Source organism: Dipodomys ordii, unplaced genomic scaffold (assembly GCF_000151885.1).
Source record: "Dipodomys ordii isolate 6190 unplaced genomic scaffold, Dord_2.0 Scaffold1, whole genome shotgun sequence".
In the NCBI taxonomy this organism is placed as follows: Eukaryota; Metazoa; Chordata; class Mammalia; order Rodentia; family Heteromyidae; genus Dipodomys; species Dipodomys ordii.
In genome coordinates this window covers 33,633,287-33,660,412 of record NW_012267217.1, presented here as the reverse complement: position 1 = coordinate 33,660,412, position 27,126 = coordinate 33,633,287, and the positions used below count along the sequence as shown (strand labels likewise).

The following is a 27,126-nucleotide window of genomic DNA, read 5'->3' as shown; positions in this document are numbered from 1 at the left end:
TTATATTCAGTTACATAGCTTACATTTTTCAGGAAACTGCAGTTTTGATGGCATTGGGTAGATTATCCAGTCATCCAACTCATTAACAGTAGGGCCAAATGAAAAGAAAGATACTTTTGATTATGATGTTCAAGGTCATATTTGCATTGTAATGTTTCCCAAGTGAAGGGTAAGATAAATGGCAAGCATACAGCTTGAGTGAAACTTGATCTTGAGGGGGGTGTGTGTGTGTGTGAGAGAGAGAGAGAGAGAGACAGACAGACAGACAGAGAGAGACAGACAGAGAGAGACACAGAGAAACAGAGACAGAGAGAGAGAGACAGAGAGACAGAGATAGAGAACAGCTCTCCTAGGTTGCCTTCTCTGAGAAAACTAGTTCTGAATGTAGGTGCAGGTGGCTTGGACCCAAAGCAGACCCACAGTCTTGTCATGAGTTGTCTGTGGGACTGAGAATGTGCTATAATGAATTTAAATCCTTTATCTTGAACTTCCTTACAAGATAAGAAGTTGAATTATCTGGAAAAGAGCACCACATACTTTTACCTTCTGGTCAATTTCTAGGCACTCCATTTTTGACAGTCTGGAAAATGTATAAACATTGTAATATTTATTAAATAGTTATGAGCCTATGAATGTTATATTGATTTTAATATCATATACCATTATAACACAAGTTTGGCCCAGGAAAAGCATTATGAGTGTGTATGTGTGTGAATTCACTTAATAGAGGGAAGAGAAAGTTTGGTTTAGCACCCAAGAGTAATTAATCTGAATAATCAAGTATTATTAATGTGCACATGAACAGTAATCTGTGAATCTCTAAATACAGACATATCTGAATAAAAATTGTATTTCCCTGCCTTTGAATATGTTCTAAAACATTTGATATAAATTTGAGTAATATGAATTATAAGGAAAGATGTTAGGTTTTTGTCTTGTCCATAGCAAAAAATAGCTTTCCTTGATATAACATGTACATATATATAAATTTATACACATAGATTATATATTTGTATGCATATATTTACCTATATACGTGCATATATACTCCATTCAAAGTTACCTTTATATTTCATGGTAAAATTAACTCAGTTATATTATGAAATTTTAAAATGTTACTATTGAATTGTTTCTTTTGTCTCATTTTTGCCCTTCATTGACCATATGCCTAAAATAGACTCCAGATAGGAAGTGGTTAATTTTTGATGGCCCAGTTGATGCTGTATGGATTGAAAACATGAATACTGTGCTAGATGACAACAAAAAGCTGTGTCTGATGAGCGGGGAAATTATTCAAATGTCACCACAAATGAATCTGATTTTTGAACCAATGGATTTAGAAGTTGCTTCCCCTGCCACTGTAAGTTCTCAGTTTTGACATCTTCTTATAGATTTTGCAATGTTAGAACTGTCTTATTTACTCATTAGCTTTGACTTTAAGTGAAACTTATTGGGAGAATTTATTATAAAAGTGATCTATGATTCTCATGAGCAGACATCTGTTGGCATATCTGGGCAAATGGAGCGATCAGGCTGTTTTCCTCTTTTGTCTTTTTTGTTTTCCTCTATTTGGTTAAAAAACTGAGATCACAAAAATTGAGACCATGAAATTTTATAAATATTTTCCCTCCCAACACCTTCCTGACAGTGCTAAGAAACAGATGAGTCACAGAAAAGCCAACCACTGAGACCAGATCTAGGGCCCAATGTTTTGTTTAACTTCGCACTTAACCCCTATGTTTACAGTAATCAGATGGAGTTTTGTTTCCCTTCTTTTCTGTGAATTTAATGATTAGCAAGAGGGTCTTAGGGTCTTGTTCTGTCTTGTCCATCATGCTCTATGTCAGGAGCTGCAGTTACAAGAATGGCTCAGGAAATAATGAGCCATGCTCTTGAGATTTGCAGAACTGTGAACTATCTGATGACTAGACAATTAGGTGCTTTGATGAGCTAGCTTATCTATGATAGTAAATCTCTTCCTCTGTCAGCTCTTGACTACTTGACTTATGTCTAAGCAGACTGACCTGTACAAGGCAAACGTTACCTGTTCTGTCTTAGTGGTAAACAATGCTTATTTCTCCAGGTGTCCAGATGTGGTATGATCTACATGGAGCCTCACATGCTCGGCTGGAGGCCGCTGATGTTGTCCTGGATCAACATTCTACCTCCTTCAGTCAATGCTATACAAAAGGAGTTTATAATAGGCTTATTTGACAGAATGGTTCCTCTTTCTGTTGAATTTATTAGAAGGCATACAAAGGTGAGAGGAATAAGAACTTTAAGATAAAGAATATAAACATTAAGATAATAAACAGGATACGGGTGAGTAGAGTTAGTCAGCCTCTCTCACCCTCACTTCCAGAGGACTCTAACCCTGAACTTCTCAAAGACCAAACTCCAGCTGGCTCAACATATTCATTGAACCCTGAGTGTCTTTTGCACTGCCTCGGGTGACTCGATGCCATATTCGGCCAGACGCCACTTTTGCCCGGTGGGAGGATAAACAGACGCTGTTGTGGGCAGGCTCTGGGTGGACAGAATGGGAGCCTGTAAACAATGTATGGAGCGTGTGCGTCTGTGCTGCGACGAGCTGGCGTGCAGAGCACTGCCTTGTTCTACTGCACCTGCCGCTCAGTGTGTGAGAAGCCTGTGAATGGAGCAGGCCCTCATTCCCACCATGCCTGGTCCCGTCTTTGGAGAGGAACCACCGTCACAATGGAAAACTCATGTGAACCAAGTATATTCATCTTAATGTCTTTTTTTTATCATCAACTAATGGATAAAATATTTATAAATTTTTCTTTGCCTATTTAATCTTTTTTTCTTTCTTCATCTTTGTGAGGCAGCCTTACTATGTCATTCAATCTGGCCTCTAACTGTAAAACCTTCCTGCCTCAGCCTCAGGAGTGCTGGGATCACAAGTTTGTACCACCAGGACTGGCTGCAGCCTTTCATCTGGTGAAACTGAAAAGATTTTAATTCACATAATGATTCTTGAAAAATATTAGAAGTGAATCATCTTAAGAGTTTGAGAAAACATTATTCTAAAAATAAAAAATTAATTAACGTGTGAAAGAGGGTGAATAAGGTCAAATGCTGTATGCATATGTGTGAGAATGGAACAGTAAAGCTTACTGATTACTTTGGAAGATAGGGAGAGTGACAAAAGGATAAATCTGATCAAGGTATAGCATATGTATATGTGAACATGTCAAAATGAAACACCCTGTCCAGCTAGTTGATGCTAATAAAGTAAGTGAGAAAAGCAAAATCCCCAAAAGCCTGTGTAATGCTGAGTGGATAGAGAAAAAATGTATATAACAAATGTTATTTATGATGGGCTGTTGTATTTAAAATTTTTGTTTTATATATTTCTTTACTTTTCAGATTTCCAACAATAAGTCAGTTTGTGATATAAAGATTAGAAAGGGATATGAAAGTCGGAAAATCTGTTCTCTCTTTCACTGTACCTTAGGTTAGGAGATGGGTAGACGAGACAGAGAAAGAGAGAAAAGGGCTAATGAGAATGAAGTCTGCCTGAGTTCTTGAAGCACCATTAAGACTCTTAACCCCTTTCCAGCAGCAAATTACAGGCATTTAATTACAGGCATTAATTTCTACATTGGAAGATGTTGGTCAGAAGTCTTTCAGAAATCCTTTGGCTCAGGAACAAACAGGAAAATTGGACTGATATTTCTCCTGCTGTTGGAGAAGGACTGCAGGCAGATGTTTGGCTCAGGGTACAGATTTGGAGAATGGATTTCAAAACCATGTCAGCACACAAATACTCAGATAAAATCTGAGGCCAAAGGAGAAAAGTAGAGGCTGGAACCTCAGGTGGATCTACTAGTGAGTTAAGCAAGATGATAGGAAGGAAGAAAAGATTTTATTAAGGAAGTTGTCCAAATTACGGTATGCTACTAGGAAACGAGATGAAGGCAGCAAAAGGGTAGACTTACATCCCACAGAACTGGCAATTGATAATATGGACTGTCTTTAGCAAAAGCAAGAAAGTGGGGAGACAAAGGCACGTGGAGACACCAAGGAGAAAATGCGTGTAGGCTGCTCTTTCCATGCATGCACATACACGAGCAAAGGGTCATAATGAAATGAGCCGTGGAATTCGTATTCTTCCTAGCACTGTCAAAGAATTTAGTTATCACAAAGAAATGCATAAAATTTCCACATATGTCTTCTTTTTCTTTTTTTTTGGGGGGGGTCCAGTCATGGGCCTGAACTCTGGGCCTGGGCACTGTCCCTCAGCTCTTCACCTCAAGGCTAGTGCTCTACTACTTGAGCCACAACACCATTTCCGGCTTTTTCTTTTCTGCTTATGTGGTGCTGAGGAATTGAACCCAGGGCCTCAGGGATGCAAGGCAAGCACTCTACCACTGAGCCACCTTCCCAGCCCCCACATATGTCATTTCTATAGCAAAACATAAAACTTGTAAAGCAAACTTAGTACAGCATGACTTTCGTCCCCCTTGAAGAAATTCTAAATGTCTGTTGTTTCCCATTTGTAATAAGAACTTGTCTTTTTTTTTGGGGGGGGGGTCCGGACGTGAGGCCTGAACTCTGGGCCTGGGCTCTGTCCCTCAGCTCTTCAGCTCAAGGCTAGCGCTCTACCACTTGAGCCATAGCGCCACTTCCGGCTTTTTTTCTTTTTGCTTATGTGGTGCTGAGGAATCAAACCCAGGGCCTCAGGCATCCAAGGCAAGCGCTCTATCACTGAGTCACCTTCCCACCCAAGAATTTGTCTTTCTTAGAGTTTTTAAGTTATCTGGAAGTAGTTGTACAAAGGAATTGCAGTTTATGAATGCAGTGCATCTTGATCAATGTCACCCCCTTTCAACAGCACCTGTCTTGAATGGGTTGATTTCAGAGAGTGAGTTTTTACACATTCACTTTGAAGCAGTACAACTCTTAATGCTTGCAATTGGAGCTGGGAAGACAGCTGACATATAGCCATTGAGAACTTTATATGCCACATAGTTCTAGGAGCTCTGCATCATATGCCATTTGTCAGTTGTTATAGTGAGTGCCTAGCATTTACAGAACTCCAGCAATGGTTTTATGGACTTGAGATTTGGATATGTATTTCATAGGATGGTGTTTACTCTAATGACTGCCGTGGCTCATAAATATTTCCAAAACAGGCTTATTTATTAAAACATTATAAATTTGCTAATTAATTACCTTCTCTGAAAGACCTTTTAGCAGTTTGATTTGTAAAATTAATAAAGGATAGAATCTATGCCTTTGATCAAACATGTACCAGGATGTTACTTTTCTGAATTTGAGAATTAGTGTAAGAGAGCTTGAAGAACACTTACTGCCTAAACAAGACACTGCCTGCTGACATACTTGAGGCAAGGAATTACTATGCCTCTGTTTCCCCTTATAAAACAATCATTAGAACAATACTTATTCATATGTGTAACAGCTGTCTGGATTAAATGAACTGAATAAACATTAGCTGATAGTACTTTATCTAATGCCTCATATAATTTATTTATTATAGCTTTTTTTCTGACTTTGCAGGAATTATCTCCTACTTCAGATACAAACTTGGTCCGATCCTTAATGAATCTGATAGATTGTTTTATAGATGACTTTGCTGATGAAGCCAAACAAAAGGAAAGAAATGACCGAGAATCATTCTCTTTGCTAGAGGTGGGACCCGTCCCTTTCTGCATTGCCAAGGCTTGTTTTGCTCTTGAAGTTGGAGACAAGACAGCAGTGGGAGCTGAAGTGGGAGGGAAAGTCAAGCCCCAAGCCAAGTGCTGACTGCCAGCTTCTGGACCAGAAGTTGTGCTGCATCATGGGGTTTGAGTAGACCCCAGTGATAACCCTCAAGAACAATCTATTCCCAATATGTTCCAATTCCCTTCCAAATTGTAATTCATTTCCCTTGTTCTTCGATTTATTTTCTTTGTTTTTCACAAGGAAAAATTATATAAACTTACTATACACAAACTATACCTAGGAAGGTAGATATATAATGTATACAAATGTATATTTTGGTTGAGGAAAGCAAGAAGACATAGATAATTGATAGGCAGGTTTTAAATTTTATTCTATGATTCCCACAAAGCTGGGACCACCGGCACATGTCACTATGGCCATTTTCTTGGGATCTTGCTAATATTTTGATTTGCTGGCCTTGAGCTATGTGATCTTCCCAGTCTCACCCTCTGAGTAGCTGAAATTATAGTCATGTACCACCATATCCACCTTGTTTTCAAGATGGGCCTTGCTAACATTTGGCCTAAGATGGTCTCAAACCACCACACTCTGATCTCAATCTACAACTTTTATAAGTACGGTGCACTAACCGATTGCATCACTGGAGCTCCTCAATCTACAACTTTTCTAAGCATAGTCAGGACTCTGTGGCCTTTAGCATTTAAAAGAAGATTTGATTTTAAAATAAGCAAACAGATTTTTCTCATCCAGTTGGTGGTGATTTTCTACTCAGTTCTCCTTGCCTGAGTCTTGTAAGAAAAAGTCAGTGTCTTTTGTTTCTTATGGGATGGCAATTATAATTTATATAATTAGCATTCGGATATAACAAATGAAAGAATAAAAACTTGTCTTACTTTAACCCAGAATATCAGTATTTAAATGATAAAATGTGTTATTTACCTATAAGTGTGTCTTAACACACTAATAAAAACTTACCTCAATGTTCCTTTTAAGATCAGTCTTTTCCTAAGTATTTAAAAAATCATAAGATTTACGAGAGTACTTATTTCAAAGTTTCACTGTTCTAGAATTTATATTTTGTATTAGATTTTATAAGCAATTCAATCTGAAAAAAGTGTAATTCTTATAAAATCCTTCTGTGATCTGTACTGTTTCATAGTTCATGGATTTCTTTTCAGAGATATCAGTCTGGCTGATATGATTTCAGCTGCAAGGATCATCTGAAGTGACTCCTTAATTGTTGCTTTATCTTCTCATCTCTCCATTGCAGGGCATATTTCTGTTTTCCTTGATCTGGTCTGTCGGTGCCACTTGTACAGCTGAGGACCGGGTGAAATTTAGTAAGATTCTTCGAGAACTAATGGAAGGTCCAATGTCAGACCTTACTCGAAATAGATTTAAATTACTAAGTGGTACAGAAAATACATCCACAAAGAAATTAACTGTCCCATTTCCTGATAAAGGAACAATTTATGATTATCAATTTATCAGTGAGGTGAGTTCTGAAGCAAGCTTTCCAACTGGCAGTCTGGCAGTATCCTCTGAGACATGGCACATACTGGCCCTTGTGGCCATTGATCCATCGCTATTTATCTTAACAGACCACCTGGACTCAAGGAGGATATACTGGCTTTGAATTCAGATGTACCTGGGTTTGCATCCTAGTAAACCTTCTTTCTACACAGCTGTGGACTAACTAATTTCTCTGAATATAGTTTTTCTTAGCAACTAAAATATGGTGACAATAACACTTGGTGAACTAACCATACTCATTAAATAGAATCATATGCATACCATGTAGCTCAGTAGCAGGCACATCTGTTGAAGGATACCTGTTGGGGTTTCATGTACTCCTTAGTATATTACAGGCACTAAATCCTGGAGGGTTGCAGCTGCTTAAATGTTAATTCAACATATCCCAAATGCATTAAATAATAAAACATGGATCAGGGTGCTGATGGCTCATACCTATAATCCTAGATACTGGGGAGACCCAGATCTAAGGATCTTGGTTAGAAGCCAGCCCGGTCAAGCCAGCCCGGTCAAATGTCCTTGCCTTAAACTCTTATCTCCAGTTAATGAGCAAAAAGTGGGAAGTGAAGCTGTGGCTCAAGTGGTAGAGCACTATTCTTGGCTAGAAGAAAGCTAAGGTAGAGTATAAGGCCTTGAGTTCAAGTTCCACACACTAATATTCATACTATGACTAATAATAATGATAATAAAAATGTAGGTAGTATTTGCTTGATTGTTATATATGTCATCTTCTACAGACACTGTGCTGAGGACAGAGTTTAGGACATACACACATACATATACATATATATACATACATATATCTGAAATACATATGCATGTATATATATGTATACATGTATATGTATGTATGTGTATATATATATATATATATATATATATATATATATATATATATACACACACACACACACCCATGGGTGTGCAGGGTATTTTTTGTCCTTTTTTTCTTTTCTCAAGGCTAGCTCTCTCCAACTTGAGCCACAGATTCAATTCTGAGTTTTTGGAGGGGTATAGTTTTTATTGGGGATACTAGTCACATGGACTTTCTACTTGGACTAGTTTTGAACTGCAATGCTCAGATCTCACCCTCCTGAGCACCAAATCTTGGCTTTTTAAATCCTTTTTTCACTTACTAAAGAAAACACCTTATGTCTCATTAATGTTTCTTCAGCACATTTGTTTTCTAAGACCTCTCTAGAGTCAATCAAGGTTTTTTTTTTTTTTGTTACTTTCAGGTTTTCCACTTTATAAATACTTCTTTGGTGCTTATTGTTGGACACAGATCACTATATCCATATCTGGTTGTTTTCTTAAGAGAAGTTTCTAGAAAAGGCATTGCCTTTTCTTTACACGTTGCTATGTGTCAAGGCCCATGGTAGAGGGACTTGTGCAAGTGATGTACTCATCCATGAGAACTGCATATAAATTACATGACAATGGGAAGGAAAGGTGGGTCTGAATTCTGATGGGAAGTGAGTGACCAGAATTTGGATTTTATCCTGTATTAAGAATGAAGAGGGGCAATGGCATTCTACCAACAGGGCAGTTTTGAAACTTTTTATGATAAACACTATCAGAAATTATAGTTCATAAACTAATCAGGTACAAAGTTGTAGCATAATGTTTCTTCATAATAATAATCACAGATTAGGAAGTTCTGCTGTTCCGTGGTCTGTTAGGCTGCCACATGAACATAGTTAATGCTACAGGCTGTATACTTGAGTGTATTATACTTTTAGTATATTATTTTATTAGAATTAGAATTTTTATAAGAATAAGCTTGAAATGACAAGCCAATTTCATAAACAAACTGTAAAAGTTAAGCAATAAGTAATTGATCATCCCAGGAGAAAATATTGTGTTACCATTTAAAATTCCTTTTTACTTAATCCATGGATACAGTGTAATTTACTCAATGCTCCTAAACAATCCAAGGTACTAGCATAAGCAGTGATTTTTCATTTTATTTCAAACAAAAGCTAATTTCTCCTTAATTTACATATGAATTTTAGCTTTTGAACTGAATGTTGTATTTGGGTAAAACAAATCTAACTCTCAAGGTTTGTTGGTCTTGCTATTCTCTACAATGCAGAAGTATGGAACTTTTAAAGATATTTCACAAAGTAACTTTCGCCATTTTCGCTACTTATTATAAACAGGGACTAGGAAAATGGGAGCCCTGGATAAAGAAGTTGGAAGAGGCCCCTCCAATACCCAAAGATGTGCAATTTAATGAGATTATTGTGCCAACTCTTGACACAATTCGATACTCTGTATTAATGAACCTTTTGACCACGCATCAAAAGCCTTCAATATTTGTAGGACCAACAGGAACTGGAAAGAGTGTTTATATCATTGTAAGTATTGTAAACATCTACATATTAGGATGTGTGTAGTAGTACTAACCATGCTATTTCTTTTAATAATAGTTTGTTCAGGATAAAAATTATATTTCACAAAAAGTGTATTTTAGTTGGACTTCATATTTTAGAAATTATTTTATGTCCACAAGATTAATGTGTAGTTAAATCAGTGTTCAGAAAAAATAAGGCAGCTGCTTTAACAAACACTGCTCAGAATTTCAGTGTCTAAAATTGTTTAAAGAGGGATACAGGTGGACCCATTGCAACAATGAGATGTATAAGACACTATGTGGAAAAATAAACTTTACAATTTAAGTGGGGCTGGAGGTGGAGGGAGTATAGTTGAGGAGGGGGGAGGGAAGGGATGGTAGAGGAAAAACAAAGGAGGAGGCAACAATGCTTGATAAGAAATGTACTCATTACCTTGCTCATATAACTGTAACCCCTCTGTATTTTCACAATAAAAAAAAAACCTTACTTTAAAAAAAAGAATTTCAGCAGTTTACTCCTAGTCCTTCTGCAGTCCCAGGTTCCTAGTTAATTCACATTTCTATATTTTAGAAAACATTTTTTGTTTACTTACTGATTTTGCAGTACTAGGTTTTGAACTAAGGTCTTTACTCTTTGCTCCACTTGCTTGCTCAGGTAGCATTCTACAACTTGAGCAATGCCTTCAGCCTTACTTTTGGCTTGTTATTTTAGAGTCAGTCTCCCAGACCTTTCTGCCTCACGTGTTTGCAAATTATGATCCTGAGATCTCAGCCTCCTCAGTAGCTAGGATGACAGGTGTGACATCACCACCCGGCTCTCCCAGTTTTTGGCAATGTCTTGTTTCTAATGCTTCATTGACTCTAGTTTAAATTGAATCCTTAATATTTCTGGAATATATTTATGAATGTAGTCAAATAATTTTCCTAGTATTCATTTATTATATAATCTCTTTTATAAAGTGTTGCAATGACATGTTATCATATCAGGGAATATTCATGAGAGAGCAGGGGAGAAGTTGACTTGGTGTTTATTTGATCTGTATTTGGGAAAAAAAGAAAGAAAAAAAACAACTCTGAAAATGATCAGGGACTTTTCTATGACATCAAGAGATAGGGAATGGAGATTTGACAGAAATAAAGGTACTATTTCAAGAAAAATTTAGCTGTTGTCACTCATATAGCCATCAAATGTAGCCCATGATAGTCTGTCCTGGTATTAAAATCATTAACTTTTGCAAAATTGGAACATAATTTTATAATCTGCTTTTTTTCTTGTTCACTCATATCATAAATACTTTTGCATTCCATTATTCTTCTACGAGATGATTACGGATGTCATAATAATTAACATTTTATGAGAATTAATTCAATTTTCTAATTTTCACGGTATTTTGCATTGAAAACAAGATTGAAATTAATTTTGTGGGTAAATTTTTGTTATTATCTCTGCCTATGTTCCTAGAAGTAGAGTAGTTGAATTTTCAGTAATAATTAACTGTTGTGTAGAAGTGTTGTACTGAATCAAACTGTCTACTATGCCTTGCAGGGACACTTTATTGCCCCAGTGAAGTAATTATATCTTTGTCATAAATAATACAAATGTAAGTCTGGGGGCTCAAAAATGTATTCTGTAGTGAAAGGAATTATTTTGAGAAAATAACTTTCATTGCAATTACTTGAATGAGTTTGTTTTAGTGAGACATTCACATCAAAAAATCTTATTGAGAATTTATTCATATGAGAAACTTTTGTATGTACCCTCATTTTATTTTATTAAAGTGATTAACCAGGAAGTTTAATGGCTGTAATGACATTTTCTTCAAATTGTTGCATTTCTGTATATTAGATTGTAAAGTAACAATGAAAAAATAGATAATATTCTGGTTAGATATTACATAAAATGCAATGAATTGGAGTGGGGTAAAAAATGAAATAAATCATAATGATATGTCACAAAAACATTTCTAAAGACACTGGTTGACAGCAGATATGTTGAAGAAGTTAAAATTCTTATGAAGAGGAGTCTATAATTGCACATAGTTTACATTTCTAATGAGTTTAACTTAAATGTAGAAACAGTTAATGTGACATGTACATATGTACAAATGCAATAGTTAGTATGTATTGTCTATTTCACATTTAAATGTCAGCTGACAGGAGTAATTTCCTTCCACATAACCACATAGCCTTCATAGAATAATTTTAATTAGTGCATAGTTTATCATTCAAAATGAGTCCTTTCACAGGTTTATACTTAATTTTGAGAGTTTTATATGCTAGCATCATATATATTTTTAGCTAGTGGGCCAAACGGAATTTTATCTCTGGGGAAATTGTAAGAATTGCTAATAATTCATTTAAATGGAAGAAAACATGTAATGATCACTTATGCAAATGTATGTTTTATTTATTTAATTTTTAAAGTATCAGGGTAAAAAGTAAAAGTATACTTATTTCAAATTTTTTAAGTCAATTGATACAAATTTCTAGAATTAGAAAAACATTTTAACACTAGCTTACTCACTATTTCCCATTACATAGAATTTTCTTTTGAATCAAATCAATAAGGAAATCTACAAACCTCTCATAGTTAACTTCTCAGCGCAAACGACAGCAGCTCAAACTCAGAATATTATCATGTCGAAATTGGATAAAAGAAGAAAAGGAGTTTTTGGTCCTCCTTTGGGCAAGAGAATGGTAATGTTTTCTAGAAATTATTTTCCTTCCTAATTCTATCTTTCCTTATTTTATTTTTGAATAAGCATATATAATAATAGTTTTATTGACAATCCCATACATGCACATACACTTCAAATCTCCTCACCCCTTAGTTTCTCCTCTATTCTCCACGTTTCCCCCACTCATCCTCTCCTACACAGCCCATCTTTTACATTCATGGCAGGCAACCATTACTATCATCACCATCATCATCATCATCCTTGTGAAGTACAAATAGGTGAAAATGATTGATATTCAGCTTTTTGAGCTTGGCATATCTTGTTCAATATAACAATCTCCTGTTCCATCCAATTTCCTGTAAATGACATAATTTTTTTTCTTTATGGTTTAGTTCCTGTAGTATAGGTGTACTACATTTCCTTCATCTATTCATCCGTTATTGGTACCTCAGTGGATTTCACAGTTTAGCTATTAAGAAATAAACCTTCAACAATCATGGGAATGTAGTTATGTCTCTCTTCATCAATTTTTGTTTGGGTTTACATATACAAGAGTTGTCTGGTAGGGTAGGTCTATCTTTAGTTTTCTGAGGAACATCCATACTGATTTTTGTAGTGGTTGTACCAGTTTACATTCCTTCCAACAGTGAATGAGATTAATTCCTCCCTCTATGACCCTATATCCTTGCTACTGCTTGCTATTGTTTTTTGATGATTGACATTCTGATTTGTATGAGATGGAATCTTAGTATAATTTTGATTTACATTTATAGCCAATAATGTTTAACATTTCCTTGTGCATTTATTAACCACTTGAATTTCTTCTTTTGAGAAATGCCTATTCAATTTGTTCAATTAAAAATTGAATTATTTGTCAATTTTCTTCTTAATTTTTTGAGGTCCGAATATTTTGGATATTAATCTTTTATCCATTGAACACCTGACAGAGATTTTCTTCCACTCTGGTTGATTCTACTAGTGCATCTTTTGAAATGCCCAATCTTTAATTTGTAAATTCTTGCTCTTATTTGCTAAACAATTCATCTTATTCAGAAAATATTATTTTTGCCCATATCTTCCAATTTTCCTGTAGTAGTTTCAAAGTTTTAGGGATTAAGATCTTCAATTCATCTTGAGCTGAAGTTTGTGTTCAAGGCATGAAACAGAGGTCTAGTTTTAGTCTTCTGCATATAGTTTCCTAGCACCATTTGTTGATGATAGTTTTTTCTCCAGTGTATTCTTTGTGACTACTTTGTCAATCATCAGATGGCTGTGTTGGTATATTTTTTCTTTTTCTGAGTCTTCTGTTCTTTTTTCTTTAGAGCTGTCTTTGTTATTATAGTGCTAATATTTTTTTAAAATTTGATTCACTATACTGGAGAGATAGTCCATTGATTTTTTATTTGAATTACTGGTCTTTTTCTTTTCTAGAAGTTTAGTTGATTTTTTTTCAGGATTTCTGTACTATTATTGAATCTCTTTTATTTCTTACATATTTTTCTCTACTTCATTTAGCGGTATTTTCTTATATTCTCTTAGAGTTTCTTCAGCTGCGTGCATATATATTATGCATTTAAGAGGATATATATATATATATATATATAAATTCACATATGTCTCCCTTTACATTCTGTTGATCACTCTTATAATCATGCTTTTGAGTTCTTTGTGCTTTTTTCCTCTTCACTATGCTTAGTGTCTGTTGTTGTCTGGTTGCTGATATTTAGAGGTGTCATGCTGGCTTGTTTTTAAAATATTTCCTTGGCTCCTGCATTGAGATTTACATAACTGAGGCCAATTCATTGGTTGGAAGTTTGAATCATCCCAAGCAGGACAAAGAGAGATTTGGCTTCTCCTTTCTCCTTCCCTACAAAAGATACCTGCACTAAAGCTGTAAATTGTTTCTAATTTTCTCTGTCACCTTTCTGTTTTGTCATACTTTTCACCTGAACTGCTCTTCTCATGTGATTCTTGGTAGTCTTCCTCACTTTTGTTCTACCAAGTATCTCTCTTTTTGTTACTCTGACTCTTCTCATTCACTGACTCCAACAGAAAAAGCTTCTACAATGCCATCTTGCTTCTTTCCCACTTACTTTGTATTAGCACATATCAATTGTACAAAAGGATTTTTGTGATAATTCTATACATGCATTTATGTGCTTGGATCATATTCACCCCCTCTTATTATTCTTCTGAATTCTTTCAGTAACATTTGTAGTCATCAGAGTGTTTTCTACTTACAATCCTAGACCTTTAACAATTCAATGACCTGTGAAGAACTTCTTTCTTATCCTAACTTTTACTACTCAGTGGTTATAATCTAAAACTCACACCTTTCTCATCTGTTTTACAATGAAAAAACCCAAGGAAGATTAAGAAACAGATTGTATGAGAGGATAATTAAGGGCTAATTGATAAAGGTTAGTAATGAGCTCTCTTCATTCTTAGGTAAATAATAAATGGGGAACTATTTCCTTATTCCATGCTTGGAAAATAAGCCATCACTTCTGTTACATGTACTTTCCAAGAGTGTAATCTAATAATCTGCCTCAACATCGTTTACATGGTATTTTGTAATGCCTCCTCTCTTTTAATCCTTAGGTTGTCTTTGTAGATGACGTCAATATGCCTGCTCGAGAGGTCTATGGGGCCCAGCCTCCCATTGAGTTACTTAGACAATGGTTAGATCACTGGAATTGGTATGACCTCAAAGATTGTTCTATGATTAAACTAGTGGACATTCAGATCATGTGTGCCATGGGACCTCCAGGTATATATTCTGATATTATGATTATTAACACAGAAAGAATCACTCTGGCTGCTATAGAGATAAATGGAGAAACAAAGAGAATGACAGTGTTTTCTGTATATATGTCCTATGTATATCTAACATGATGACATTTGCCACAATCCCACTCTATAAAGCGGGTGATCTTTGTTGTTCCCTTCACCTTTGACTTTTTCCAAATCTAGTCTCTTACTTTATGGAACTTAGTTTCTCATTTAATGCCCTTGCATTCCAGAAACTGGATAGATCTCCCGTTGTCTTCCCAGGACAGTTCATTTCCTCTATGCTTCCTTTGGATAGAATCTTCCTGCTCCCTCACAATTTTTTTTTAGGTTTTTTTTTTTCTTTCTACTATTTTTTTTATTGTGAAAATACCGTACAGAGGGGTTACAATTACATGAACAAGGTAATGAGTACATTTCTTATCAAACATAACTGTTGCCTCCTCCTTTGTTTCCCCTTCCCATCCCTTCCCATCTCTCCCCCCCACCCTGCTTCCCCCTCCCCCCTTCCCACCCCTCACCCCGGCCAAAATTGTAAAGTTGTACATCTCATTGTTGCAATGGGTCCACCTATATCCCTATCTAAACAATTTGTTCTTATCAAGCATTGTTGCCTCCTCCTTTGTTTTCCCTTCCCATCCCTTCCCATCTCCCCCCCTCCAACCCCGCCAAAGTTGTAAAGTTCCTTTTTCCACATAATGTCTTGTACATCTCATTGTTGCAATGGGTCCACCTGTATCCCTATTTAAACAATTTGTTTTTTCCCTTCCCCTCCCCAAATTATACCAACATCAAGTACATATTTGCAATAACTAGTATATGTCTGAGACAAGCAAAAATGGTCAGATAATTTGATGTTAGACAAAATGAACCCCAAGATAAGGACTCAAATGGTTTTTCTTTTTTGCTATTGTTTCTAACATATTTATAAGATGATTTCTTTGTTGCTTTGTATGTCCCTCCCTCACAATTAACTCATTGCCAGTCTCTGTTTATAGGCAGGTTGCTAAAAGGAATTCAGAAAGTGGCTGGAGGAACTTACTTTTAGAATTTTCAGAGAAAATTTTAAACTGAAAGGATTCTCTATATAGGAAAACTATGTTAATATGTCTAAAATGACTTGATTCTACTAACTAGAGATTGTTCTTTTACTGACATGCTAGTGTGTTCAAGATATTTCTTGCATGATGCTTGGTAAGAAATGTACGCATTATCCTGCCCATGCAGTTGTAACCCCTCTGTACAGTATGTTCACAAATAAAATAAAATAAAATTAAAAAAAAGAATAATTCTAAACTTTAAACAAGTAAAAAAAAAGATATTTCTTGCATGAATATTCCACTTCATGAACGCTTTCTTGAATTTGCCTCCTACGCCAACCTTTACTAAATCTTTGATGTGGATAGTTTGTTTTAAACCAGTAATTTCTCTCACCTTGCTCACTGGATTATTTTTAAGCTTTTTTTTTAAGTACATGCCTGTATGGCTCCTGTTGTCAGTCATCTGTACTCAAGTGCCCAGTTTTACCTGCATAATTAGGGACTGATAAGAAGAATAGACTGAATCCACAGGATATCCTCCCTAGGACCTTGTTTAGAAAGACATTGCTATTTCTCCTGTGGGGGAGAAGATTAGAAACAGAGTTGGGAACTTTACAATTTAGATGAGGGAGGGAGGGGTAGTTGTGTAGTTGTGGAGGTGGGAGGGAAGGGAGGGAAGGGATGGTAGGGGAAAAACAAAGGAGGAGGTAACAATGCTTGATAAGAAATGTACTCATTACCTTGCTCATATAATTGTAACCCCTCTGTACAGTATTTTTACATAAAAAAATTAAAAAAAAGAAACAGAGTTGGGATAGCTATTCTCTACTTTCCTTCTGTGACTTCCTTAAACATGCCCAGGTAAATCAGTGATTTTATAATTTCATTTAGAAATCACTTCTTGCCTAAAAGTTGTATGATAGTTTCATTTTTAAAAAGCAAATGCATTTGTCTATGCATTTATTTTATTTGTTGTTCTGAAGATCAAATATAGGGCCAGGAGCATGCTAAGCACTGAACTTTATACATATTAAAGGAGATATAATTTTATTAAATTACATACTGAATTACAAGTCACCTATTAAGCACCCTATTGTAAGTATAATAATTACTGTATGAAAATCAGATGATTCCCCAAAATTTTACAAATAAAAGCAGCCAGGGAAGATTTATGTAATACATAGATCAGTCTCAAGGAAATTCATTTCAAGAATTTGGCTTTATGCCAAGATTGGCATGAAAAGGATCCTAAAATTTAGCCAGTTAGATTCACCAAGATTATATTAATATTGTGTAATAGTCTACCTTAATATTGGGCTATAACGAGAATGTTTATTGCTTTAGGCTGTGAACCTTGGAGAACATAGTCAGCAGCACTTTTCTTATATTGTGATTTCCTTTGGCAATGTAGACCCAAGAGTATGCTAGTTACTTGATTTTATTCAAATAATTCAACTCGAAACACTGTTTTGAATTTGAGAGGAAAATAATTTTGATATCAGGGCTTCTTGAATAATAGATTAATTTTTGTATAGCATGAATTTGTCAGTTTTCAAGTATTGGAGAAAAAAACCTTTGGAATATTCTGGTACTATTGTTAAGAATTACTCTTTTTAATATTTAGGTGGTGGTCGGAATCCAGTAACTCCTCGATATATGAGACATTTCAATATTATAACAATCAATGACTTTAGTGATAAATCCATGTTCACAATCTTCTCTAGAATCTTAACCTGGCATTTAAAAATCTGGTAAGTATTGTTTACTTATTTTTTTATATCAAGTGTCATAAGTCTTAGAAACATGCCAAATAGGAAGTGTTTCTCAAATGTTTCCATGAAGAGAATATTGTTCGCCTTCCTTCTTCCCTTCTTATTATGACAACATAACACAAAGAAGCAGTGTATTCTGCTGAATAACATGCATGTTTAAATTACTATTTTGAGTCTCACAACTGAGGACAACTAATGCTGGAAAGGTTTTCCAAAACAGGCTTATGCTATGACTTTTTGCTGTATGCTATGAATCTTGAGGATGTCACTTTGGAGTTTGTTCCATGGGGAATTGTGTCTCCCTAGCTCTGGAGTTTCTGTTCTTATTCACAAGACGCATGTATGTCAGGAATCCATGCTCACTTGCGCAGTAACTCTCTTGGCTCCCTGGGGCCCATTCTTGGGAAAATGTCATTCCTTACCCTAGCTAATGGTAATGGAGGAGAAAGGTGGCTCCTGGCTCCTTATCATGCCAGAGATTAGAGTTCATCTTTCCCAGAGAATATTCTTTCCCTGTGTTTCTATTCTAAATTGTGTTCTTTGCACTACGTATCTCAACTTAATCTTTTACTCTCTTTTCTCTTTCTTCCTTTTTAAAAAATAAGTCATGGGACTTGAACTCAGGGCCTGGGTACTATCCCTGAGCTTTCTCACTCAAGGCTAGTGCTCTACCACAGTACAACTTCCAGTGATTAATTGGAATTAAGAGTCACATGGCCTTTCCTGCCTGGGCTGGCTTTGCACTGCAATCCTCAGATCTCAGTCTCTCAAGTAACTAGGATTACAGGTTGGACCACAGGCACCCAGCTTGCTCTCCTTTTTCTTTAACAAGCATTTTTATTTTTTTCAGAAAATAACCATTTCAGTAATGTTCTAAAGAACATTCTATTTATTTGCAATTGAGAGTGCCGGGAAGTGAAAGAGTTTGTTTGGTGGGTACTGGATTTGGAGTTAAAATGTGTTCTTCGGCTGGCTCTAATTTTAACTTAAGTAGTTTAGGTTGTTTGAGTCCAGTATGATGATCCTGCTTTGTTCACCAGGGTTCCTTTAGACATAGTATAAAAGCACAAGTGGAAGTAGCTGTATAAGCAATGAAAACCAATGATTGTTATGACAAGAAAAGGGGACTTTTATAAATCAAATGAATACAATTAGAATTAAAATTTTATTACTGATAATTCTACATTATTTTTCTCTTATTTAAATTCTTTTCCAAAGTTATAAATTTCCAGAGGATTTTCTAGATCTGACCACACAAATTGTAAATGGCACAATGACTTTGTATAAAGATGCAATGAAGAATCTCTTGCCTACTCCAGCTAAATCTCACTATTTGTTCAATCTTCGTGATTTCTCACGTGTCATTCAAGGTGTTTGTTTGTCAAGACCAGAAACAGCAGAAACAAAAGAAGTGATAAAACGTCTTTGGGTTCACGAGGTAAAACTCCATATTATTGGCATGCAAGAAATAAAGATTTATCATGTCAACTGAGCAAAAAAGTAATATTTAGCAATTTATATTGTTGAAGCATATTTAACTATTTGAAATTATGAAGGCCATGATTGAGATAATTCTTGCATATTCAATACTAAGGTATTATATAGTCTTTCCATGGCTAATATCCCATATTTAGGAATTTCTGATGACTTACAGAATATTTTGAAATAGGTAAGTGATTTAATTTAATTTAAATAAGTTAATCCTCATTAGTCTGACAAAAATTTTCTGCAATAGTAAAACATTTCTTTCTCTTTTTTTTTTTTGGTCAGTTATTTTTTGTTTGTTTGTTTGTTTTTTGGTCAGTTGTGGCGCCTGAACTGTGAGCCTAGGTGCTGTCCGTCAGTTCTTTAGCTCAAGGCTAGCACTCTACCACTTGAGCCACAGTGTCACTTCTGGCTTTTTCTGCTTGTGTGGTGCTGAGGAATGAACCCAGGGCCTCATGCATGCAAGGTAAGCACTCTACCACTGAGCCACCTTCTCAGCCCCAGTAAAACATTTCATAAGGAGATGTTTTATAAAAAGTAAATCATTTGGGGCTGGGGAGGTGGCTCAGTGGTAGAGTGCTTGCCTTGCATGCATGAGGCCCTGGGTTCGATTCCTCAGTACCACATAAGCAAAAAGAGAAAAGCCGGAAGTGGCACTGTGGCTCAAGTGGTAGAGCGCTAGCCTTGAGCTGAAGAGCTGAGGGACAGTGCCCAGGCCCAGAGTTCAGGCCCCATGATCGCCCCCCCCCAAAAAGTAAATCATTCATCTGTAGTACTACCTACTATCCAAAACAGAACAAAAGTATAATGCAAGCTGGAAGATTAATAATTTGACATCATGAAAACTATAGGAAAATGTATCTAAGTTCTCTTGTGAATAACTATATGGATGTGCATTTTCTCAAAACTTTCTGGAAAGAAGGGAAGGAGGAAAAAGAAGAAGGGGAGAAAAAGAGAATGCAAAACCGAATGTATCAAACATACCAGTTCAACTTTAGTGGGCAAAAGACTATGCAAAAATGGAAGCAAAGTGTGTTAACCTTAATCCATTTTAATCCGTAGTTAATTGTATATAGCTAAGAAACATGGGGAAATGGAGATTTGCTACTATATTAAAACCATGAGGTACAGTCAGAATATAAAAAAATCTTAACAAACCAATTTCTGTAAGTTTTTAAGATACATAATTTGAACGCCTAAATCTTTACACATTCAAATATGTACCCAAATTTGGGGTCTACTCACTGGGAATTCTGTCACAGCAAGGTCACTAAAAATGTTCTTTAGTAAAGACTGTCTAATGATTCTCACAGCTCATCATTTTAACCGGTTGATGCATCCCATACCACTCAGATGCATGTGTAGTGGGCCACTGGGTAAAAGAAATATACTGAAAGCTTGAGACAGAAAAGCTAAAGGGGTAAAAAAATAAAATAAAATAAAAAATAAATAAAAAAAAAGAAAAGCTAAAGGGGAAGATAGGTAACACTGAATTCATTTGAAGAAGTATGCTTTAGTTTGTTGAGACTGTTGTAACAAAGAATCTTTTATGGCTTACTCATAAAGGCATTTATTTCTCCCAATTCTGGAAGCTGAGGGGTCAAGGTCAGGGATTCAGTATGTGGGGAGAGCCTCTTCTTTGCTCACAGTGTTTCTCCCCGAGTGTTCTCATGAGGCCTGAAGGGCTCCTAATTATCTCTATAAAGTCCCCATTCTTTAACATCCCCTTAATCCTCAGCTTATGATTGTATTTCAACATGTTAATTTTGGGGAGACTTAATGATTCAGATTATAGCAGGGTGCATTGCCTAAGGCATCATTTTGTCCTGAGAAAATTGTGTTCCAGGAAACATCTGGCATCTTTCATCTCAGGAGCTTTGTCTTTGATAGCCTTTCTTCCTGGAACATTCCTTCCTCATTGTCCACCAGGCTTGTCCATTTCCCTCCTTTTGACTTCCTTGATGTTTAGGCTGCCTGGGATGATTGCTTTTCCTTCCCAGTACTGATCTTCCCTGAGTTCCCTCCCTGCCTTTAATCAAATCTCTTCTCCTCCATGAGCTCTACACTGCCCTCTCTATTTAATACTCGCTTAATGCCCTGCCCCCACATTAGCAGTTCTGTCTTTCCTATCCTGTCCATTTATCAGCTTCTATCCTACCATATAAGTTACTTGCTGTGTTTATTTTCCTCTTTCTCAGATAGTCTCATGCACCCACAGGAAGGGTTTTTTTTTTTTTCATTCATTTATATGAAGTTCCAAGAACAATGTTTGGCACATTGTTCTCAATAGTTCAAAAACTATGAAATGATTGAACCGAGCATTCTAATTTGTACTTTATTTTCTGCTCACTCAGGAGAGAGTCCTTCAGGGTCTAATGTGATCCAGAGTATGATAGGCAGCTTTTTCTTCTACAGACATCGTTACATTAGAGGACCCAATAAAATTCTACAAAGTAGCTTCAAACATTAAAAAAAACTGGCTTCTCTATGGCTCTCAAACTTTACTTAGATATTATCCAGTGTGCTTGTTAAATATAGATTAGTCTTCAAAACTGCACCAAGATATTATAGAACACATGGAAAAAATAAAATAAAACCTGTCACACTTCATGTCACACTTCAAAGGATGCTGCCAAACCATAGAATGAGAGAGGATTCTTGTAAATCACGTATTTGTTGGGGCTGGGAAGGTGGCTCAGTGGTAGAGTGCTTGTCTTGGATGCATGAGGTCCTGGGTTCGAGTCCTCAGCACCACATAAGCAGAAAAGGCTGGAAGTGGCTCTGTGGCCCAAGTGGTAGAGCACTAGCCTTGAGCTGAGGAGCTGAGGGCAAGTGTCCAGGCCCAGAGTTCAGGCCCCACAACCGACAAAAAAAAAAAAAGAATCTGAGACGTAAATCACATATTTGATAAGTGTGAAGTAGTTAGAATACAACTGAGCTCGTTTTTAGTAATACAACCCATTCAATAGAAGACATATCTGAACAGATTTTTCTTCAAGCATGATACACAAATAGACAATAAAAACATGGAAAATGCTCAAAATGCAGTGAACTACCTTTTATACCCAAGAGGGTAGCTGTCATCAAAATGTTGGATAAGTGTGAGGATGTGAAGTAATTGGAAACCCCATACTCTTCTGGTGGAAATGCAATGTGGAAGCCAGTTTGCTGTGCCCATGTAGCTACCATTGCTGAAAAGGGATTGATGGAGTTCAATCATTGACTTGGCAATAGTCTCAGATTAAAAATATGATTCTCCCACATGTTATCCTTATTTTATTTCACTTCCAGTGTAATACACTATCATTACAAATCCGTGAGATTTGTAAAGTAGATATTCCATTTCCAATTTACAAGTGAGGACGCTGGTACCGATGATTTAAGTAGCTTGCTCATAAAGAAAGCAAGAATATATACTATATATAGCACATGCGTATTAAGTCTGTTGAACACCATGACAAAACACCACAGACTCAGTAGCTTGAAAGGAGAAGTTGATGTTCTCAAAGTTCAGACCAAGGTACCATCAATATTAGTAAAAAGTTAAAAGGGCAAGCAAGGGAGAGAGCATGCCAATGTCTCTCTCTTCATATAAGGATATTACTATCAAATTGGGACCCTACCTAAATGTTCTTACTTAGTCTTAAAAATAGACTATACATTGGGACACCCCAATGCCATTGAAGAAATAGTTGTTATATGCAGCATACTTAATTATTTCTTTCAGTCCCATAAAATGTACATATAATTGGATTTATTTTAGAGAATTGTCCTTTGCAGTGACTTCCAGCAAAAGTAATTAATAAATGTCCAAAACAACCCCACGACCTAAAACATTTCCTCTTCAAAATCAAACAAATAATATCTATTGGCTTTCAAATGTGTTCAAAAAGATGTCTGTCTCAGAAAAAGGAAGTTTCATGGTGAGGGAAATAACAAACCCTGGGTACCAGTGTCAAACTAACTCCATGATCCAAGACTGAATGATTGTCGGAGACAGACTTGCTTGAGGCCTTCATTCCCTTCACATAAACACAAACTACATGAACATCATCCCCAAGCTACCTGTCAATGACCCACAACCACATGGTCCCAAAGAGTATTGACCAAAATTCATATTTAAAATTTATTTTTAAACTCTTACTTGGATGTGCTTGTAACAAAACTTATAGAAATTTGCTGACAATGTTTTTATATTGTTTATTTTATGATTTATATTACAGAAATAATAAAACTAAAGCAATATCAAAATAACATTGAGATTCTACCTCACCCCAGTTAGAATGGCTATAACCAAGAACTCTAATAACAACAGATGCTGGAGGAGATGTGGCCCAAAGGGAACACTACTGCATTGTTGGTGGGAGTGTAAACTTGTTCAACCACTTTGGAAAGCAGTATGGAGGTTCCTCAAAAGACTCCACATAGAGCTCCCCTATGACCCAGCAATCCTACTTTTAGGTATTTACCCAAATGATCACAAAGAAGGCCATACTAAAGCTACCAGCACAAGTGTGTTTATCACAGCATTATTCACCATAACTAAGATATGGAACCAGCACAGATGCCCCTCAGTAAATGAATGGATCAAGAAAATATGGTGTATATATATATATGTATGTATGTATACACACACACACACACACACACACACAACGGAATTCTATGCCTCTGTCAGAAAGAATGACACCGCTCCATTTGTTAGGAAATAGAAAGACTTGAAAAAAATTATATTAGGTGAAGTAAGCCAGGCCCAAAGAAACATAGGTCCCATGGTTTCCCTTATCTGCAATAGCTAGTATACGTCTAGGACAAGCAGAAGAGGTAAAAAGCTACGTACATATGACCATATAAGACTGTGCTAAGTGAAATGAATCCCAAGATAGGGACACAAGAGGTTTTATCTTTCTTGCTGTTGTTTTTAATGTACTTATAATGACTATGTGATTTTTTTTGTTTCTTTTGTATGTTCTTCCCCAATGGTATAACCACTGTTTTCACTGTATTGATGTTGGTGCCCTGCACCTTGTATATACATTTTTCTAATTTGGGGAGGGGAAGGGAAATAACAAGATGTTTAAATAAGGATACAGATTGACTCATTGTAACAATGAGGTGCAGAGGATACTATACTGAAAATGAACTGTACAACTTCAGTGGGTGGGAAGAGTTGGGGAGGTGGGGAGTGAAGGAAGAGTAGGGGAAAAACAAAGGAGGGGATAACAATGCTCAATAGGAAATGTACTCATTTCCTTACTCATGTAAGTGGAACCTTATGTACAGTATCTTTACAATAAAAACATATTTTAAAAAAACTAAAGCAATAAATTTGCTCCTAAAACCACTTTTCCAAATTATATAGGTCCTTAGAGTCTACTATGACCGCCTTCTAGATAATGCAGACCGAAGTTGGCTTATTCAATACATACAAGATGTTCTGAAGAATTATATGTATGAAGATTTTCATGAGCTTTTTAAAAGTTTAGATTTTGATGGTGATGGAGTGGTGGAAGAAGATGACCTGAGAAGCCTGATGTTTTGTGATTTCCATGATCCCAAGAGGGAAGATACCAGCTATAGAGAAGTCAAAAACGTGGATGCTCTTCGAGTGATAGCAGAATCTCACCTGGAGGAGTACAACAACATGAGCAAAAAGCCCATGAACCTTGTCTTATTCCGATTTGCCATAGAACACATCAGCAGGATTTCCAGGATTTTGAAGCAGCCCCGAAGCCATGCCCTCCTGGTTGGAGTTGGGGGCAGTGGAAGGCAGTCTGTTACCAGACTGGCTGCCCACATGGCCGATTATTCAGTTTTTCAGGTTGAAATCTCCAAGGGCTATGGTAGCAATGAGTGGCGTGAAGATTTAAAAGTGATCTTAAGGAAATGTGCTGAAAGTGACATGCATGGTATCTTCCTGTTTACAGATACTCAGATTAAAAGAGAATCATTTCTAGAAGACATCAACAATCTACTAAATGCTGGGGAGGTCCCAAATCTCTTTGCATTAGATGAGAAGCAAGAGATATGTGAGAAGATGCGTCAGTTAGATCGCCAGAGGGATAAAACTAAACAAACAGATGGGAGCCCCATAGCTCTTTTCAATATGTTCATTGAACGTTGTCGGAACCAGCTGCACGTGGTCCTTGCCATGAGTCCCATTGGGGATGCGTTTCGGAATCGGCTTAGAAAGTTCCCGGCTCTCGTTAATTGCTGCACCATCGACTGGTTTCAGGTATTGCTATGTAAATTTTAGATAGACTTCTAGAAATGTCGGGTCTTTATTAACTCCTCCCCTATGGAATGTAGGTTACAAAAATTATTTGGGCCACCATTATGCATTTCAGTGGATTTTAATTGTAGAAATCATCATGGAAAATAGTTAAGAGCATATGTATGTAGTTATTAATCTCAATATATTGCAGAAAATTCACACTATCCTAGACAGGGTTCTGATAGGAAACAGAGTATACATGAAAGCCTTCATGGAGCAAAGGCTACAGAAATGTAGGCAGGGTTAAGGGGCCCAAGAGGGTATGGCTGAAGCTGGGTATGGGAGGCTCATACCTGTAATCGTAGCTCCTCAGGAGGCTGACATCTGAGGATTGCAGTTCAGGCAGGAAAGTTCATGAGATTCATTTCCAATTAACTACCAAAAAGCCTAAAGTAGGACTGTGGCTCAAGTGGTAGAGCACTAGCCTTGAGTGAAAAAGTTAAGGAACAGTGCCCAGACTTTGAGTTCAAGGACTATTACTGACCCAGAAAAGAAGAGGAGGGGAGAGAGGAGAGGAGAGGGGAGGAGAGGAGGAGAGGAGGAGGGGAAGAAGGAGAAATGGAAGATATAGAGAAATTGGGAGAAGGAGAGAAGGGATGGTCAAGGGCTAAGCAAGTGGAAAAGAGTAAGAGCAGGGAGTTGTTACTACATTTGGGTAGAAAGGGCAGAAGGAGAGAAGAGTGTGTCTCCTGGAGAAGGTAGAGCCCTAAGAGGCCTTTCCAATAGGAGCAGAAACCAGACATTCAGAATTCATGGGCTATACTCAGCATGTCTCTCTTCTCTTACATGCTTCTATTTTTCCAGTAGTCAACTCCAGCAATAATGAAAAGGAAAAGGGGGAAACACTTTGTTATTATCAACTTCTAAATCAGAAAACACAGAGCTGAGCAGACCAAGGCTGAAAACTTGTGATGGGGTGAGGGAAGAAAATACAAGAAGGAGAACTAGGCTCAATGTGAAAAATAATTCAGTTCTTTCTGGCTTTAACAATGCATTTTCCACATGGGTAGTTAGGTAATTTGTGGGCTGTGGTTGAGGTACTGTGAGTGGGATGTAACACATAAGAATTGATGATCTTGAAAATTTGCATAGACTGCCTATATTTTCTGGTAAACTTGCTCCACATTGAGCTTATTTTCTGAGCTCTTTCTTGCTCTGTCGTCACTCTTACTTAAAAAGTTACAAATGAAGAAGCAATTAGAGTACACAAGATGTCTTCTCTCCTTGAGCTTACTTTCAAATTAAAAAAAAATAGTTGATCATACAGCATATCAAATAGTGGAACAAAGGCTTTCTGGACAGGCAACTTCTAAGAGGAAACCTGGAAGACAAAAGTACAAGTCCTGAGAAGATCTCTAACCTAGTGAAGGCAGGATACTAGAAGGAAGGAGAAGGAGAAGGAGCCATCAGGATGACACGAGCTAATGAGAATGTGAGACTTATTGTCAGGAAGGTGTGAAGGTCCACCAGCAAACGATTTCAAAGTTTGTTT

At 36.6% G+C, this 27,126-nt stretch overlaps 1 protein-coding gene across 1 annotated transcript in view; it reads left to right on the top strand.

Annotated features, from left to right (window-relative positions):
* The window catches only part of Dnah7 (dynein, axonemal, heavy chain 7), a 197,157-nt gene that overhangs the window by 90,896 nt on the left and 79,135 nt on the right, over positions 1–27,126 (top strand). Inside the window, exons 29-38 of the mRNA XM_013013366.1 lie at positions 1,178–1,360; positions 2,084–2,260; positions 5,542–5,673; positions 6,977–7,201; positions 9,402–9,599; positions 12,137–12,292; positions 14,875–15,043; positions 17,728–17,854; positions 19,094–19,313; positions 24,723–25,595. Coding sequence (XP_012868820.1) covers positions 1,178–1,360; positions 2,084–2,260; positions 5,542–5,673; positions 6,977–7,201; positions 9,402–9,599; positions 12,137–12,292; positions 14,875–15,043; positions 17,728–17,854; positions 19,094–19,313; positions 24,723–25,595 — 2,460 coding nt within the window. The remainder of the gene's footprint in view (positions 1–1,177; positions 1,361–2,083; positions 2,261–5,541; positions 5,674–6,976; positions 7,202–9,401; positions 9,600–12,136; positions 12,293–14,874; positions 15,044–17,727; positions 17,855–19,093; positions 19,314–24,722; positions 25,596–27,126) is intronic.